The 18,115-nt window shown below is 55.8% G+C and overlaps 1 protein-coding gene across 2 annotated transcripts in view; it reads left to right on the top strand.

The window, feature by feature from the left end:
* RASSF5 (Ras association domain family member 5) overlaps positions 1 to 15,348 on the top strand; it is a 66,380-nt gene extending 51,032 nt beyond the window's left edge. For both annotated transcript variants that reach the window (XM_077886861.1, XM_077886863.1), the window contains 4 exons: positions 8,958 to 9,068; positions 10,458 to 10,755; positions 11,224 to 11,339; positions 12,917 to 15,348. In XM_077886861.1, the coding sequence (XP_077742987.1) occupies positions 8,958 to 9,068; positions 10,458 to 10,755; positions 11,224 to 11,339; positions 12,917 to 13,069 (678 nt within the window). In that variant the 3' untranslated portion in view covers positions 13,070 to 15,348. The remainder of the gene's footprint in view (positions 1 to 8,957; positions 9,069 to 10,457; positions 10,756 to 11,223; positions 11,340 to 12,916) is intronic.
* The last annotated feature ends 2,767 nt before the right edge of the window (positions 15,349 to 18,115 follow it).

Below are 18,115 nucleotides of genomic sequence, written 5' to 3'. Positions count from 1 at the left end.
GTCCCCAAGGGGGCCCCTGGGACTAGAGTAACCAAATATGCAGGTTTGCCAGAACTGTCCTGATTCTAGCACTAGAAGTCTTGCATCCCAAGAAAACTCTCATTCCCAGGTCTCTCTATGTGGGACTCAGGAGTTGAAAGCACTGCTGACTTCTCCGTGAGGCACAGTGGCAGATGGTGTCAGAGGGGCCCATGATTCTTTATGGGCCCACAGAAATGTTTTAATTTATTTTCAAATCAGGAGGGAAAAAATGAACTTCTAGGTTGAAGAATGTGTTTTCTTATATGATATCAATATATTTTTCTTTATGTCAATGCTATCATAAAATAACATTTCCAATCTACTTGTTTATGGAGGAAGAGGGGCCCACAGCCCCGAAGACAAAAGTGCTTAGGATACACTGAGTCGTGACGCGGCTCTGGCTGAAGGGCCTGTCAGAGAGCAAGGGGGCTCCCACGGCGAGTCAGCCCCACCAACCAGCCTCTCCTCTGCCCTGCCAGACAGCTGCCTACCGGTGCTGATGGTGGCGGCCACACTGATGGCTCTCCAGCCACTGCTAGCTCTGGACGTGCAGTGTGCTAAGCACTTCCACACGTGCAGTCTCATGTCATCTCTATGACAAATGTGTAGAGAAGGCCTTGTTGTCTGCGCTTCACAAAGAAATCTGAGTCTTGGGGAGACCGACTGGCCCACGTGCACAGACCCCTGAGGGCACACCAGCTGCTGGGCAGGGCAGTGAGGTCTAGGGGTGAGGCGCAGGAACTCTGGGTGATGACATACCATCCTCACTGAGTCATTTCAGGGACTAAATGAGATTGTGACTAGGGGGGCCTCAGCCCATTGGTGACTTATTATAATACTGAGGCACACAGTAGGGCTTGAACCCAGGTCACCACCTGCCGCTCCAGGGCCACAGGGCTCTCCCAGCCTCCTGCAGGAGAGGCGGCTCCTGGTCCTTCTCTGGTACTGACTCACCCCAGACGACCTGCCCCTGCTTGTGGGCTGAGGAGGCCACCTGCCAGAGGGAGGGACACCGAGCGCAGGCTCCGGGCCATGCTGGCCTCCCGGGGAGCGGCGTCTCCCCCTTCCGTCAGGGGTTCTAAGTCAGAGGTTCCTATTTAGGACAGGCATTAGGGGAGCATCGAGGGGGCGTGTCTGCAGATGGTGGTCCTCACGCACCACGCCTGGGGCTCTGCCCCTTGACGGAGGCCTGGGGGTGCTTTCCGCGCAGGGGGCATGAGAATGGCTGTTGACAGATTTGCTAAGAGCTGAGAAAGAGGAAATGTGGCAAAGGCTCAGGGTGAATGGCTTCCGGGGTAGTTTTTGTTTTCTTTTCTTGAGTTTTGTGTCTTCGGAAGCTGTACACACCTCCTGGAGATTTGCTTTCTCCTTGTGAAAGCAAGTGGCCAGGACTGCCGTAAGTCATAGACATTACAAGTGTCCCGATACTGTCTTAAGCCAGTTACTCCCCTGCGATCACCCTAGGACGGCTGAGCGTCACCTCCACCCTCAATTCTCTGAACTAGAAGAGGAAGCAGTGATGAAAGAAAGCACCCTCTCCTAGAGGTAGACCCGCAGAGCTGCAAACACATCTCCCTTCAGGATTTCACAGAGGAAACTGAGGCTCTTGGAGGGGAAGCGACTTGCTGGAGGTCGCGGGTCATGATGGTCTTGTGTCCGTTCTGACCAGGAAACTGCAAGAGCTGAGCAGAGGTGACCGCCAGCTGAAGCCTGCGGCCCGAGCAGCCTTGCCTTGGCACCGGGCCCCCGGGGGCCGGGTCACTGGGAGGTGCTCCTGCGCCTGGCTGCAGGCCACGGCGGGGCTCTGGGCTCGGGTGCCACCCAGGTGCCTCCCTGAGGTCACCGAGAGCCCGACGGAGCCTCGCAGGGCGTCCGAAAGCAGCACAGTCATCAGACGTGATCGGGTCTGTCTCCCTCCGGGGAACGGCTAATTGGGAAGACGGGGTTAATACATGTGAAATAATAATTAAACAATAAAAGCATATACTTAGATCCAAAAGCAGCCACACAGGCGGTGAGGGCACCTCCGCGGTCCTTGTGGTGGCGGCTTTGTCAGCAGTGCAGAGGCCCACGGCCTGTGGTCATTGGCAGCCGGTGCCCGGCGGGAATCCGAGGCTTGGGGCCGCGGGGGTCCGTCCCCGAGCCAGAGGGTGACCCTGGCCGCCCACCTGCAGCTCTTCCTCCGCCGGCTTGTTGCCTCCCCACGGGAGCCCCGAGGAGAGGAAGCCCACTCCAGGGAAGCCGCGCAGCCTTTGCCTACCCGTGCGAAGCGTCCAGAAGCGAGGCCGAAGCCGGAAACGCCGAGCTGGGGTGTGCGGACACCGGGGCACGGCTGGCAGCAGGAGCGTCGCCCGCAAACCTGCACGGCCCGTCTCTGTCTGCGGAGGAAAATGCCAGGGATCGCGGGTATTAGGAGAGCAGAGCATGAGGAGATGGCCACGGGCCCGGGAGATTTCATTCGCGACGCCGAGGAGATGGCAGGAGGGGACACGGGGCTCTGGATCCTAAGCGCAGGCGCAGACTGCTGCCGGGGGCCGGGGCCGGGGCCGGGGGCCGAGAGCGGGTCCTACTGGGACACAGCCAGGCTCCCCGCGCTGCTCTGTGCTAGGCGGCGGAGCTGCGGAGTTGCCACAAAGATAGGGCCAGCAAAGCCCCAGATGTTTATTACCTGGCCCTTGACAGAACAAGTTTGCCAGGGACGCCTGGGTGGCTCAGCGGTTGAGTGTCTGCCTTCGGCCCAGGACGTGATCCTGGAGTCCAGGGATCGAGTCCCGCATCGGGCTCCTGCACGGAGCCGGCTTCTCCCTCTGCCTGGGTCTCTGCCTCTCTGTCTGCGTCTCTCACGAATAAATAAATAAAATCTTTTAAAAAAAGAAGAAGAAAGTTTGCCGACCACTGGTATAGAGGAATGAACAGACTCTGTGGCCTGGTGGCCAATCCTGAGTAAGCGCTCAAGGAAAGTGAGAAATGGGATTGGCCCATAGGGGTAGGGATGGTTATTACCTGGGATGGTAGTAACAGTATGTGCCTTTGGATGGTTGATAATTTCCAGAATGTTTTGGCACGCATGACCTCGTTGGGTCGTACCTCTGCGTGAATCCTACTAGGCAACCAAGGATTTGTATTTCAGATTGACAGATGAGACCGAGAACAGAGACTGAGGCTTGAGGTTATCGGATTTCCTCAAGATCACTTAGTTAGTGATGGGGGTCAGAACCCAAACAAGCTTATGTTCACCCCACAGGCATTTCCTGAGCCTCTACTTGTTCCAAGCTGCAGCGAGGCTCTGGGGTGCCAGAGCACCAGGTGCAGGTGCTTCTCTCACGGAACTCAGTCTACACTGAAATCCAAGTCTCACTGCACTGGAATTCCTAGGAAAAACTGAGATCTTTCCCCTGACCCCCTGTAAGCAATGGGGAGCCATTGAATGTTCTTGAGCAAGTATGTGTTGTCGGCTTCATCCTTGGTGCCACTGGGCATAAGAAGAAATAGAAGTATGGTATAAGTCATTAAAATTCACTCTGGTTGGGAAGACAGCTCATGATAGTCTACTTGGAGGTTGCTATAGGTAGATGCATGTGCCAGACAGTGCTAGCTTTAGACATGTGTTAGCTTTAACCTTGCTGGGGCTCAGTTTCCTCATCTGTGAAATGGGCATTCACGTGAATTTGTGGTGAGGATGGCGTGAACGGATCCATGCTAACGAGCAGGACGGTGCCTGGCACAAAGGTAGCCAGCACATAATAACAGGGATCACCATCACCATCATTCAGGGCAGGAGTAGCCAGAGAGGGCTGGACAGAGTAAAGGACCTCAGGTGGCCAGATGGCAGCCATATGATGAAGGAAGAAGAGGCTGAGAAGTTTCAGAAGAAGGAGAGTAAAATGTTTAGCAAAGGTGAGGTGTGTGTGGTTCAGGTGGAAAGAGAATGGGCACGGAGGTGTCTGACATATCAGAGTGTATCGCTTGCTTCTCCTCAACGAACTCCTCACCCTGAGGCTCCCTGCACCGCTGGGGCTTTCAAGGGCTACCCTGTGTCTACCTGGGGATACTAGAAGCCACAGGATTCATTCAGAGCCTCTTCTTCCCCCGTGACCAAAATTAGGACATGTGTCATTGATTAGAACACAGAATATATTTTTTAAAGATTTTATTTATTTATTCATGATAGACATAGAAGGGGGGGGGGGGAGCAGAGACACAGGTGGAGGGAGAAGCAGGCTCCATGCCGGGAGCCTGACGTGGGACTCGATCCCAGGGCTCCAGGATCACGCCCTGGGCCAAAGGCAGGCGCTAAACCGCTGAGCCACCCAGGGATCCCCTAGAACACAGAATTTACCCATGTTTGGGTTCCTTCTTAAAACAAAATAAAGTGAGACTCAACAGGGGGTAAATCTGCTCTGAGATAGGCCCCAAAATACAAGGGATGGTCCTCTTAATTTTGTTGTTAAGGATATATATTTTTTAAATTAATGAATTGAGAGAGAGAGAGAGCATGAGTGGGGGTAGGGACAGAGAGAGAGAGAATCTCAAGCAAGACTCTGAGCTGAGCACAGTACCCAACATGGGGCTCAACTCGGGGCTTGATGCCACCACCCTGAGGTTGACCTGAGCCGAAATCAGCAGTCAGATGCTTACCCAACTCAGCTACCCCAGGTACCCCAGGGATATTTTTTTTTCCCCAGGGATATTTTTAATAGAAAAGTTTGGGGATCCCTGGGTGGCGCAGCAGTTTGGCACCTGCCTTTGGCCCAGGGCGCGATCCTGGAGACCCGGGATTGAGTCCCACATCAGGCTCCGGGTGCATGGAGCCTGCTTCTCCCTCTGCCTGTGTCTCTGCCTCTCTCTCTCTCTCTGTGACTATCATAAGTAAATAAAAATTAAAAAAAAAAAAAAAAGAAAAGAAAAGTTTGAGGCTCACTTTCAGGAGAGCATCTGTTTGGACTCCCAGCACTAGCCTCTTCACGTGGCTGTACCCCAATACCCTTGAGCAGCTGAGAGGCAACACAGCCCTTTCCATGGCTCAGGGTATGGGAGCACAAACCTACTTTTCCCCAGTGCCCTGGAAGCGCCAGCTGTATTGGGAACAGCTAAACCATCTGCCACCAGCGCCAGGGGCTTAATCATAGCAGATGAATTCCATGCCAGATGCACCGAGATGCACAAACCCCCTCCGAGAGACACCTCACAGGCCATTGCCGGTATTTGTGAAATCCTAACAGAGTGAGTTCCCCATTCTGTCTCCATCTTGGGCCACCCCAGGAGACAAAACTCTATCTGCCTGGTCTCTTGCTTTGTATCCATGGGTGGAAACAAATCTTGCACTTTGAGGACTTGAGAATCTGACAGGTGAATACAAATTGAGGCCTTTGCCTTACGCTGTGAAGATTACTATATTCTTATTGCTCTTGTTCACACAGCAGATACTTGCGTCTTAGGTACACCTTGGGGTACAGAATATCTGTGGGTGCCAGAGCATTAATTATGCTGCTGGATGGGGACCCTTGGCATCTGAAATTTCCTGCAAGGGGTCTATATCTGTTCTTCTCAAACACTGCTGCCTGTTAGAATGAACTGGACGTTTAAAAAAAAGAATGCCTATGCCTAGGCTGTACGCCAGACTGTAAATCAGGATCTCCAAGATGCAGCCCAAGCAGTGTTTCTAAGAGATTCCTCTACATGAGTCCGTGTGTAGCCAAGTTTAAGAACCACTGGCCTAGATTCCGCACCATCCCTGGGCGGGCAGAGGATTAGCAGGCTCTCGTGACTGGGGCTGGCTGCGATCGGCTGGCCTACTTTGGCAGGTGATTCATTCAGTCTGTGGGGCGGACCTCGTCCGCCTGTTGTGGTGTGGGCAGCAGCCAGGCCGGCCCTGGGTGCTGACATTCCAGGCTGTGGGACTCCACGTGTTGGCCTCACGGGCGCCTGGCACTCCCAGATGGGTGGTGAGATCAGGATAGCTGCCTTGTGCGTCAGTTCTGGAAGGGGTGGCCGAGGATGCTTGCGTCACTTCCGTAGGTTTGTGGTGGGCAGGGGAGGTGGGGGATGGGTGCTGAAGGAAGGGGAACAGGAAGAAGAAACCTTTCGTTATGGCAGCTCTGACTCTTGCTGTATACAAACCCGGGCCTGGAATAACTGACTTTTGAAAGCCATGACCCAGCTGCCTTTTCTTCCAGGGAAATGGCTGTGGCTCACTTGGAGACTGTGAGAGGAGATCTTCCAGAAGCTCCTAGAGTTTCCTTTCTCTCATTTAACTCCTTTTTTTTTTTTTTTTTGTAGACGAATAGGAGAAAGCTGTAAACTTCCGGGGAGAGGCGGGCCTGTGTGCTTGAGTTGGATAGAGTGGAGCACGTGAGAGTGACCAGGTGACTGGTCTTTCTGACTGGAAGCTCCCAGGGGTGAGCTGTGGCCAGGCACATCTGGTCCCACGGAAACACACCCGGTTGTGTGGAGGGTTGGGAGGGTTTCCGGGGAAGTAGGTGTCTCCGGGAACTCTGTGGGGATGGACGAGGAAGGAGGAGCTCCATTTGAGGATCCCCGGATTAAGGAATTGCCAGTGGGTAGAGATGCTCTCTGAGGGTCACATCAGTTGCTGCTTACCTCAAGCAAACAGGAGCACACCCTGGGGCGTGCCTCCCCTTGGGTGGTCTTGGATGGGATCGAGGTCCAGTTCCACGAGTGGCCACGTAGGTCCAGGGTGGGTCCTGCATCCTGGCAGCTGCATCCCACTTGAGAGATTAGAAAAGCCTCCCCTTGGCATCTTTGCAGGTGACATGGTGCCCCTGGGGCCTGAGTCCTCTGGGGCCTAGCCCACTGATCAGATACACCTTGGACGAGTGTTTCACAGGCCTTGGTCTGGCAGCTGCACACCTCAGCCCCGAGGCGTGGAATTTCAGTGATCATGACGGGAGCGGCGGGAAGGGCCATCCTAGAGTGGCCATGGGGTGCATCGAGAAGACGTGGGCTCCAGACGTGGATGGACCCTGTTCCGGGCCCTGCTCAGATGCTTACTGGCAGTGGGACCACGAGTGTGTTCCTTAACCTGTCTAGGCCTCAGCCTTGAAATCTGTGAAATGGGAGCGACGTAGGTGGTACGTGAGAGGGGGAATGTGAAAGGATGCAGCACAGCGCTGGTGCCGTCAGGAGCCCCGCGGAAGAGGACGGGGGGGATGCGGGCAGGCCAAGCAAGATGCTGTGATGGAAAGGGGTGTCGGCTCATCTCCATGCCCGGCAGGGGTGTGGGGGGGCGGCCATCCCAGCTCCCCGTGCCAGCACCCTGCTGGGGGTGCCCTGTCTCCACAGCCCGCTTGCAGGAGGGAGGCCTGCGGGGCAGGCTCCGGCGGGGCCCCTGTGCAGTCCCCCAGCTAGGCCGCACCCCTGCAGGGACAACCCGGGCGCTTCGCCTCTCTGGGTCTGTTTGCTCGTCTGCCAAAGGAGAATCCTGACCCGCCCCGAGTCGGCTAGATTTCTAAAATCAGGTGAATTCTGGGTGGGTTTTTACCAACCCGTTTGTTTTCCCAAACTATGGCTCCCGCCTCCTGGCCATACACGGACAGCATGAGGACAAAACTGGGAAGGTGGGTGGTGGTGAGGTGGGGAGAGATGCGGGAAATTGACTGAGGGACAGAGTGGCTCAGGTCCCCGGATTCGCCCCACAGCGTGGGGAACTTTGACCCCCATCAAAGCCTCAGCGTCCTTCCCCTTCCCTGGGGCGGGGCCGGGGGGCAGCAGGCCAAGCCCTGGGATTTCCTGTAGGTCTGCGCCTACTGACTTAGGGCTTTAGGCGAGTTGCTGAGCTCCTCTGAGCCTGGGTCATCTCACCTGAAAACGTCGGTACTAAACTCCATCTCACGGAGTTTTGGTTCGTGCGGATTAAAAGAGACGGGGCGGGGAATGCCTGCGTGGCTCAGTGGTTAGCGCCGCCGTCGGCTCAGGGTGTGATCCCGGGGTCTGGGGATCGAGTCCCGCATCGGGCTCCCTGCAGGGAGCCTGCTTCTCCCTCTGCCTGTGTCTCTGCCTTTCTTTCTGTGTGTCTCTCATGAATAAATAAAATTTTTAAAAAAATTTAAAAGACTGGGCCTGCCAAGTTCTCGGCACAGAGGTTTGTTGTCCCCACGACCCTGGGGAGGAGGCGGATTCTCTCAATTATTGCAGAAGGACAGCCCCCTGTCCCGTTTGACAGATATATATAGTTGACCCCCGTCAACTCGGGGGTTGGAGGCGCTGACCCCCCCTCCCCGCACCAGTCAATAATCTGAGCATAACTCCTGACAACCGTCCCCCAAGCTTAACCGACCCTGGAGACCTTACTGATGACACGAACAGTCAGTTAACACAGGTTTGCATATCACACGTGCCATCCCCGCATCCTTACCCTAAAGGCGGCCAGGGAGGAGAGAAGGTTATTAAGAAACCCCAAAGGAAGAGGCCAGGGGGGCTCCGTGGGTGGAGCGTCTGAGGCTTGATCTCCACTCAGGTCAGGACCTGGGTGGGGGATCAGCCCGCCGGGCCCCCCGGCTGTTCAGTCTCCAGAAGGCCGACCCTGCCTCAGTTTCCCTGCACCTCCCCGTAGCATCTAAATGCAGTTTTTCCCCGGTGACCCTCGGTAAGCAAATGCTGTTTTGCTGATTCACCAAATTTGTAGCCACTGCCCGGGTGCTGGACACGTTCATGTTAGTCTCACAGCAAGCCTGAGCGGGGCCTGTCCCCATCCCCGGGGGCCAGCGTGGGGACCCCCGTGCCTTGCCTAGCGCCCCGGGGCCACCCCTGCGATTTCACCTCTGCTGGTTCCCAGCCTCAGCCCAGGAAATCAGTTTTCACCCCGCGGGGCAGGTGCTCCCTTCTGCTGGGTCAGGGGCTGCTCTGGGAGGGCGAGGTCCTCCCCTTTCTCGTCCAGAGAACCCCCACACCCGCTCTCACTTCTGTGTCTGTTCCAGAACATCTGTAAAGTGGCGGAGGAGCCGCAGCGCCCGCCCACACTGCAGGAGCTCAGGCAGAGGATCGACAGCTACAACAGCCGCGAGGCCAACTGCCTGGGCATGAAGCTGGTGCGCACCCCCCCCACCCCGTCCCCCTGGGTGCCGGGCCTGCCCCCCCGCCCCGTCCCCCTGGGTGCCAGGCCTGCCCCTCCCCCTGTCCTCCTGGGTGCCGGGCCTGCCCCTCCCCCAGTCCTCCTGGGTGCCGGGCCTGCCCCCCCCACCCCATCCTCCTGGGTGCCGGGCCTGCCCCCCCCACCCCATCCTCCTGGGTGCCGGGCCTGCCCCTCCCCCTGTCCCCCTGGGTGCCGGGCCTGCCCCCCCCCCCCCCGCCCCATCCTCCTGGGTGCCGGGCCTGCCCCTCCCCCTGTCCTCCTGGGTGCCGGGCCTGCCCCCCCCCCATCCCCTGGGTGCCGGGCCTGCCCCCCCACCCCATCCCCCTGGGTGCTGGGCCTGCCCCCCCATCTCCCGTCCCCCTGGGTGCCAGGCCTGCCCCTCCCCCCATCCCCCTGGGTGCCGGGCCTGCCCCCCCCCGACCCCCCCCCCGCGGCCCCGGTCCCCTGGGTGCTCTGCCTGCCCCCGGGTGCCCCTCTGGGCCCCTCCCCTTCCTCCGGCCGCGGGGGCCTGCGCGGGGCTGGCGCCTGGGGCGGGGCGGGGTGGGGGTCCCGGGCGGTGCCGCAGGGAAGCAGGACGCGCCCTAGAGGGAGACCTTCCCCCTTTCCGCTCCGGGAAACTTCCTTAAAGTCCCGCGCTCCAGGGTCGAACAGACACGTGGCGCCCCTGTGGGAGCCGCAGCCGGAGCCGTGGCGGGCTCGGTCCCTGGTGCTAAGCGGGGGCCAGGCAGGGGGCTCGCAGGGGGCTCGCAGCCCGGTACCCCCCCCCCCCCCGCCCGGGGCGGCCCTCCTGGGGCGGGTGCGTGGGGAGCCCGAGGGGGGAGGCGCGGGCTGCCCGGCTGGGGGGGGCTGCCCCCTGCTGGCGGCGGCTCGCAGCGGCTCTCGGGGACCCCGGGCTTGGGAGGAGATGGAGGAGGAGGTCAGCGGGCCGGTTCCTCGAGGACCTCGTTACGGAGCCCTCCTGCGCCTCCCGGGGCTCGAGGGCCAGCTGGGAGCCCAGCAGACGCTGCGCCCTGGGGGTGAGGGCAGGGAGCCTGGGCCGCGGGAAGGAAAGCCACAGCAGCTCCCCATCCTCTCTGGTTGCTGCCTACTCGAGCCTTCTCCCGGCCCAGCGCCGGCGGGTGGGGGGGCGGTGTCTCTTCTGCAGCACCCCCAGGTCAGCAGAGACAGTAAGGAACTCGGGGAGACAGGAGGGGGGCGGACCGGATGGCCCAGCTATTAGGAAAGGCCTCTGCAACACCCCTTCCCGGCACCCCCTCGCCCCCGACCTGGGGCAGTGGCCCAGAGTGGCGGGTGGGATGTGCAAGGTTGACCTGAGCTGACCCACGTGACATCCCCTGCCCCGCAGAGTGAAGACGGCACCTACACAGGTTTCATCAAAGTGCATTTGAAACTTCGGCGGCCGGTGACCGTGCCCGCAGGGATCCGGCCCCAGTCCATCTATGATGCCATCAAGGAAGTGAACCTGGCGGCCACCACCGACAAGCGGACGTCCTTCTACCTTCCGCTCGATGCCATCAAGCAGCTGCACATCAGCAGCACCACCACAGTCAGCGAGGTCATCCAGGGGCTGCTCAAGAAGTTCATGGTTGTGGACAATCCCCAGAAGTTTGCACTTTTTAAGCGGATACACAAGGACGGGCAAGGTATGAGAGGGCGAGCTCCCCGTGAGAAACCACCTGACCCGCTAGAGCCCTGCCACACCCGGCTGGGGGGACTGGGCTTTCCCTGGACGCCACGGGCCAGCCACGCGGAAGGGCCACACCGGCAGCCCGAGCAGAGAGCTTGACGGGAGCTCAGGCTTGCTCTCCGTGCTTTTCATTTTATATATGACGGCCAGGACACCATGCCCTGGGCTCTCCCTTCCTAACCCGTGGAGTGGGAGAGAAGCCGCCCGCCACTCCTCCTGTCTTGCGGGCGTGATGTGAATGGAAACACGCTTCAAACTCTTGAGTAGACACCAAAGATAAAAGGTCAGGTTCATTTCATTAGGTTGAAAGGATGGCTACTTGCAGTCATGACCACCCCACGTCTGCTTTTCCGGGCCTGTCCCACCATCCCTGCCCCTCTCTTCCAACATGAGCCTCCAGCTCCCTCCCTCTCTTGGTTTGCAGTGCTCTTCCAGAAACTTTCTGTAGCTGATTGCCCTCTCTACCTGCGCTTGCTTGCTGGGCCTGACAATGACGTCCTCAGCTTCGTGCTCAAGGAGAACGAAACTGGAGAGGTGGAGGTAGGTCTGGGCCCTGGTGCTTGTGGCACGAACCAGTCCTCGGGGCGCCCTGGGCAGGTGCAGGTGGCTGTTGTCCTCACCCCCAGTGTTGGTGGGGGCCGTGCAGCGGCGATGGAGGCAGCTGGGAATATGGCCTGGGAGAGTCAGTCGAGCCCGGGTAAGGGCTGGGCCTTGGAGGTTTAGTGTCTGAAGCCAGGACAGTAAGCGTCCTGGGGGAGCAAGTCAGGGCCAGTGTCTGGCAAGGCCGATGCAGAGAAAAGATTTTGTGTGCTTTTCTCCTGACACCCAGGGTGGAGGGGAACCGAGAAATGCCTGTGTTCAGGCCCAGGGGGTTTTTGCTCCAGGATGGCCTGAGGCCCGGCAAGCTTGGGTTCTGGGCTCCGCTGGATATAGAGGTTCTTGAGCCATTTGTTTTTTCCTTCTTCCTGGTTCTTAAAAACTGGCCTCCTTCCTCAAAGGGGAGCTAATCAGAGTCCAGTCTGGCCGCACAAAGTTGCGTGGAATCAGGGGGGTGATCTCCGTGGCCGGGGATACTTGTGAGTTGGGAGTCAAGACAGTCGAGTGGCCGAGGGCAGCGTGTGTCACGCTGTGTTCACTGGAAGCCTAGGGTTTGGGGGACTGTGGGGATGAGGGCAGGTTTGGGCTCCGTCCCTTCTCCCCACGTCAGTCAGGCAGCTCTGCTTCCATCTGACTTATACATTGGAACGCAGAAGGTTTTGTCTGAAAAAGGTGCCCTGTGAAAATGTTTGAACGCTGCTGGCCCGTGCAAAGCTCATGGGCCTGGGAGTTTAGAGATCGGGCTCGAATTCTCGAGCTGCCACAGGCTCTGTACCTGTAGCTGTACTACCTTCCCTCTGCGGACGCCAGTCTTCTCAGTTACGCAATGTGGGGGTTAAACTAGATAAACCTCAATATTCTTTTGTGCTCAGAAGAGCTTAGGAGTCAAAACCCCTGACTCCGCAGGGTGGTGGGCTCTGCTCCTGCGTCAGCCTGAGAGGCGTCAGACTTGCCTGCTGTCCTGAGAGACCAGGTCCCACTGGGGCAGACCTGGGCCAGCCGGGCTCTCCAGAGCTTTCCAGGTTCTGTGATCTCATTTCCTGCTCTGCCAGCTAAGGGAGGCGGGGACCCTGATTCTGTGGCAGATGAGCAAACAGGACAGAAGGGTGCAGTGGTGTGCTCAAGGTCATGCGCTGGAGCTGGGCTGAAACCCGGTGTCTGGAGGCCTGTTAACGGCCTGTCGCTTGGCACCCCAAAGCAGCCAGCGAGCCAGCCAGCCGGGGCCCCGGCACCTCCAGCACCACTGCCCAGACCGCAGCTGCCAGAGAAAATATAAGATCATTGACTCTCCGGATCGAACACCGCTCATGGGCTGGTACCTCTGGGTCATGAGATGTCAGGATTTGAAGTGTGGTTGCTGCTCAATGCAGGAAACCCAAGCTTTATCCGCTGCACTTGCCTGTTGGGTAGCAAACCCTGTGTCAACCATGTGCAGGTGGAGGTGGTGGGGCCCCTCACGTCGTGCGGCTTCTGACCAGTCTCCTGTCCTGTCTCTCCCCCGTCTTCCTTGTGCCTCGCAGTGGGATGCCTTCTCCATCCCCGAGCTCCAGAACTTCCTAACAATCCTGGAAAAGGAGGAGCAGGACAAAATCCAGCAAGTGCAGAAGAAGTATGACAAGTTTAGGCAGAAACTGGAGGAGGCCTTAAGAGAGTCCCAGGGCAAACCTGGCTAACCGGTCCTGCTTCCTCTTCTCCTGGTGCCCGCGGTTTTATTTTTATTATTAATTATTATTTTGCAACAGACACTTTTTCTCAGGACCCCTCTGGCGGGTGCCTCTATGCCCACCCGGCAGTTCCAGATGTGGCACGAAATCTCTGAGGGACACGTGTGCATGCGGGCCGGGCCCTGCCTGCCACACGCTGCCAAGGAGCAGGATCAGGGCGGGGTGGAAAGAGGAGCCCGGGCCTCGGCAACCTGGGAGCCCTTCATAAGCCAACCAGCTGCCTCTCTCGTCACCAAACTGGAACCGTTCGCACCGGCCGGCAAAGGAAAGAAGGAAGGTTTTAGAGCTGTATGTTCTTTCTCCGCCTTTCATTCTTCGGTTTCTCTTATTTGCCACCCATAGACCTTTATTTATGAGTCAAAAATTGTAGCATATCCCTTTAGTGGGTCTGAGCTATGCCCGGAAAGCAGGATGATGCTCGTGAGAGCACTGTCCCTCACTGTCCCCAGGTGCCCGTTCATGCTCAAGGGAGGGTCCCAAAGCCACTGGACCCAGCTGCTCAGGTAGGGAGCACCAAAGCTGAGGTTGGCTCAGAGAATTCCCGAGAAGCTGCAGCCTGCCCTCACCCTCATCGCTCGAGAGTCTGTGCCCATGTGAACCCAAAGGCATACAGATGTGTGCGTGTGTGATGCTTCATCACGTCTTTGTCAACAAGTGTTTGTTTTTAAGTTACAACTTGGAGTTTCACGTTGCCATCGTGTTTCCACCAAAGGGAAACCAGCCATTTACCATTTTCAATGTCTCCTGCTGGGCATGGAAATCAGGCAGTTAGGCAGAGCCGAAAAGCTCTGCAGAGAAATGTGGCCACCTTGTCTTCAGCCTCCCCCAGCTCGAGAGCCAGGGAGGGCCTGGCTGCCCTGCTCTCCTGCTTGGCCTTGGGCACTGCTTCCTCCCACAAGGACTCTGGGGACTCCAGGTGCTGCCGGAGGAGCTGCCTTCATTACAGACGGGGGACCTCCCAGCTCGGGACCTCCCAGCTCAGGCCAACGTGGAGTCCTTTGTGTTCTGAAGCTCGGCCAGCCCGTGGCGTGGCACTGCGCGCAGGGAGCCTGTGGGCTGGCCTCCCGCTGACCTCAGTGCCTTTGTTTTCAGAGAGAAACAGGAGCAGGGCGCCCTTGCTTGACGCTCTGCCGCGCACTTGCTCCTGCCAGGAAGCGGACCATGGTGGTGTGGGAGGCAAGGCCGGGAGAGCCCTTCTTCCCCGAGGAGCAAGAGTCACAGACCTCCTTCCCATCTAAGGTCCTGAGCTTTTGACTCCCAATAAGTGATGTCAAACCACATGGAAAGGGTGATTAGATCCCCAGCCTACATCTGCATGGGCTCCTTGTTCAGGTGCAAACTTAAACTAGCCAAACAACTGAAGCAAGTAGCCAGGACTGCAAAGACACTCCAACCCAGAGGGAGGACTTTGAACTTTCAGAGCAGGGCCGGTTTTCCAGTCCAGCCTCTGAGACATCAGTTCTTTGCTGTCCTCTGCCTCCCCAGGTCCTTCTTGGGTTGGCTGGGTTGAGCCCCGGCTTCATTGTATAACCTCAGAAGTCCCCTCCCTGACTCTTGCTGTGTGTCCACGTGGCCCCGATGGCAGAAGGAATGCTGATGCCACGTCAGACAAACTGTGTGCAGTCTTCAGAGCTGCAAAAGCAGGACAAGCTCGCAGCTGAACAAGATTTTTTAGACCCCCTTAAAACCCTGCTTATCTGCCATCTCATGCTCAGCCTTCTTGCTTCCCTCCCTTAAAAACAAAAAAACCTCTCACCCTTGCTGTATATTAAAGGGAGCGGGTTGAGAGTCCTTTTTCCTTCCTGCTGCATGTCCTTAACATGAGTGGAAGGCACAGCTCCTGCTGCAGCCGCTGTGAATGCTGCTGAGATCCTCCCTCTGACGGGGGCGGCAATTTTATTTTTGAGAAGGAAAAAAAAAGTCATGTACATATATACATAAAGGCATATAGCTATATATAAAGAGATAGGGGTGTTTATGAAACAAGGGAGTTACGGGAAAATTCTAACTTTATCTGAAGCACGGTTACACCCAGAACCTGAGGCCCGAGCCTCGGCAAACAGTCTGGATAAAGTATCCCTTCCCCCAGAGGTGGGTATCACTGCTGGTAGTGCCTTCTATCCTTGTGTTGCCCCTTGTGTGTACGTTTGTTTTGAGGATATTTTCTTTTTAAATGTCTTTCTTATCTGGGTTTTAAAAAAGATAATAAAAGCTTGTTGCAAAAATGATTCAGACTGGAGACATCTTCTTTGCCCTTCACCATGTCCTGGAAATGGGGAGCTGGGAGAGAGGGTGAGAACAGAGAAGACCACGTACTTCTGGGCACAGATTTTCTTTTGCCAGTGAACAGGAATGAAGGCTGCTGTTCCAATCTTGAGAACACAGTCCACGTGCATGGGCTGGAGGGTGCTGCCCTGGTGCCCGGCTGCTGTGCATCCCCACAGAGCAGGAGAGGAAAGGGGAGGTGTTCTAGATCCTGAGTGAGAAGAGAGGAGGGGCTGGCTTCCTCGAGTTAGGGATGTTGAAGCATTAGGACAGACTACTGACGAGGACGAGGAGTCTCCTATTTCTGGAATTATTTAAAAATAAGGCAATTAGGATGCATCTCTGAGAGTTTCATATCATCTTCCCTCAAGGAGGAAGGCTAGATGAGGGGAGTAAAACAGTCCTTTCCCATCAGCATTATCTAATTCCCATCAGAGGAACAGCTCCATCATCACGAAAATAACCACATAAGGTTATTAAAGAAATTCCTGCCTGCCTCCCAGTAGCGACCATACTTCATAAGCACTGAGGAAGGGCCTTTCGGGCCCCAGGGAATGCTCAGTGTGGCCAACTCGCTCCCTACCTTCCTGGTGGAGAGAACATCCGATAGACATTCCTAAAAGTACCCGAGAATGGGGGACATCTGTAACATTCGTTTGCCTAGACCTCCAAGAAAGTGGTCTTTTAACAACTTTGCCAAAACCCAGACATGAACGATTTCTGCTTTTCACTGAAACTCATTTGGTAACAGGATGGGATTAAGTTCAAAGTTAGGAATTTGACTTTGAAACAGACTGTTCGGTTTAGCACAGAGAAAAAATAAATCCATTTGACAGTCTAACCTTTCCCAGCCTTCTTACATGCCCCTAAGGTGTTCCCCAGGAGAAGGAAGGTGAGTCAGCACAAATGGGTCATTGTTACTGGAAAAACCATTGAAAGTACAGTTCCTGACAGCACGGTCATAGCAGAGTTGGTCATAGCAGAACTCTGCGCTAAACCACAGGCAGGAGTGGACACGGAGTTTTAGGCCTGCCCTCGCTGTTTACTGGCTTTGTGTCTGTAACAAGAGTTCAACACGGTGGGACACACCCTCTCTCAGCCTCCCATCCCATCAAGATTGTGCAAGGAAAGTCATGCTTGTGAGAGAACCTGCTACTGCATTCACAGAAGGACCATATTCCACTACCACTGTATATAACATAGTCCCTCAGATCAAACTGTCCAAAGGTTCTGTTGTCATAGAACCTTGTTTGGATTGGTAATTTCAAAAAAAAAAAAAAAAAAAATCCTTTCCTCAGTTCCATAGGCTGATGCTGGCAGAGAGGATTAGTAAAATGGAAGAGTTTCCTTCCAGTGGGTCACAAGTGACAAGGACCATTATTCTGGGTGTAATAACTGAAGGTAGGAGGCATCCCACACACGTTCACACCCATCCCTTTCTTCCTTTCTAGCCCCAGATGGGTAGTTTGTGAATATTGTGCAGATTCTCAAGTCTTTCTCATCTTGATTAAAAAGAGGAGTAAGAAAAGAAAGTAAATTGAACTCTAATTGTTTTTTGATTATAAAAACAAAGAACTCTAGGGCAGCCCAGGTAGTTCAGCGGTTCACAGCCTGCAGCCCAGGGTGCGATCCTGGAGACTGGGGATCGAGTCCCACGTCGGGCTCCCTGGATGGAGCCTGCTTCTCCCTCTGCCTGTGTCTCTGCCTTTCTCTCTCGAATAAATAAATAAAATCTTAAAACAAAAATAAAAACAAAGAACTCTAGAAAAATTCAGTTCAGCTCTCACTCCTTCCTTTCGTACAAGGAGAGCTCTGGTCAGAGAAGTGACTTCCAGGAGCTGAGCAGGGACCAGAAGGGTAGTTCTGAACCTTTTTGGCAGTAAATGATCCTGCTGGGCAGGTGGCAAAGGCATGGGAACCTCCCTTTGAAATATGAGCATGGTCTTGTGTACCATTTCAGAGTTCACAGACCCTTTGAAGACCAACCGAAGACCTCTTCCATGAGCCCCGGGGTGAAGTCTGGGGCTAAAGAAAGCATTTGTTGGGTAAGACTCTTTCCTGTCACAAAGCCACCATCTCGAAGCCGTATCACGATTTACCACTGCCAGCGGCAGCATGCCAGTGCTGGGGAAGAATCATCGTTGTAGGGTAGCCTGTGTGCTTTCATGATTTCTTATTTCTGTCCAGCTGAAATGTTGCTGCTATTTAGAGCCAAGCCTTTCTTCTTTGGCCTGGCTTGATAGCAGAGAACAGCTGAATGCTGCTTCTGTGTGACCAACTGTCTAGAGATGGAAGGGGACAATTTTAGGGCTAGGACTTTTAAAAAAAAATATTTTATTTATTTATTCATGAGAGATACACAGAAAGGCAGAGACACAGGCAGAGAGGAGCAGGCTCCATGCAGGGAGCCCGATGTGGGACTCGATCCTGGGACTCCAGGATCACGCCCTGAGCAGAAGGCAGGTGCTCAACCACTAGCCACCCAGGCGTCCCAGGGCTAGGAGGTTAATTAGGTGGTAGGAGCAGATGGGCAAGAGGTTGTGGACTATCTGCTAGAAGGGCTTTAAAAACAGGAAGGCCCTACCTACCCAGCCTTTAAAGCAGGAAAGTAACTAAAACCAGTGAAATCACATGAACAGAAAAGGCACTCCAGTACCGCCTCTTCTGTCGATGTAATCTGAGGTATGACTTGAAAATCTAGTACAAGATGCTAGCTAAGTGGAGGAAACA

Source organism: Canis aureus, chromosome 38 (genome assembly GCF_053574225.1).
Source record: "Canis aureus isolate CA01 chromosome 38, VMU_Caureus_v.1.0, whole genome shotgun sequence".
Classification (NCBI taxonomy): Eukaryota; Metazoa; Chordata; class Mammalia; order Carnivora; family Canidae; genus Canis; species Canis aureus.
This window is presented reverse-complemented; position numbering and strand designations above follow the sequence as displayed.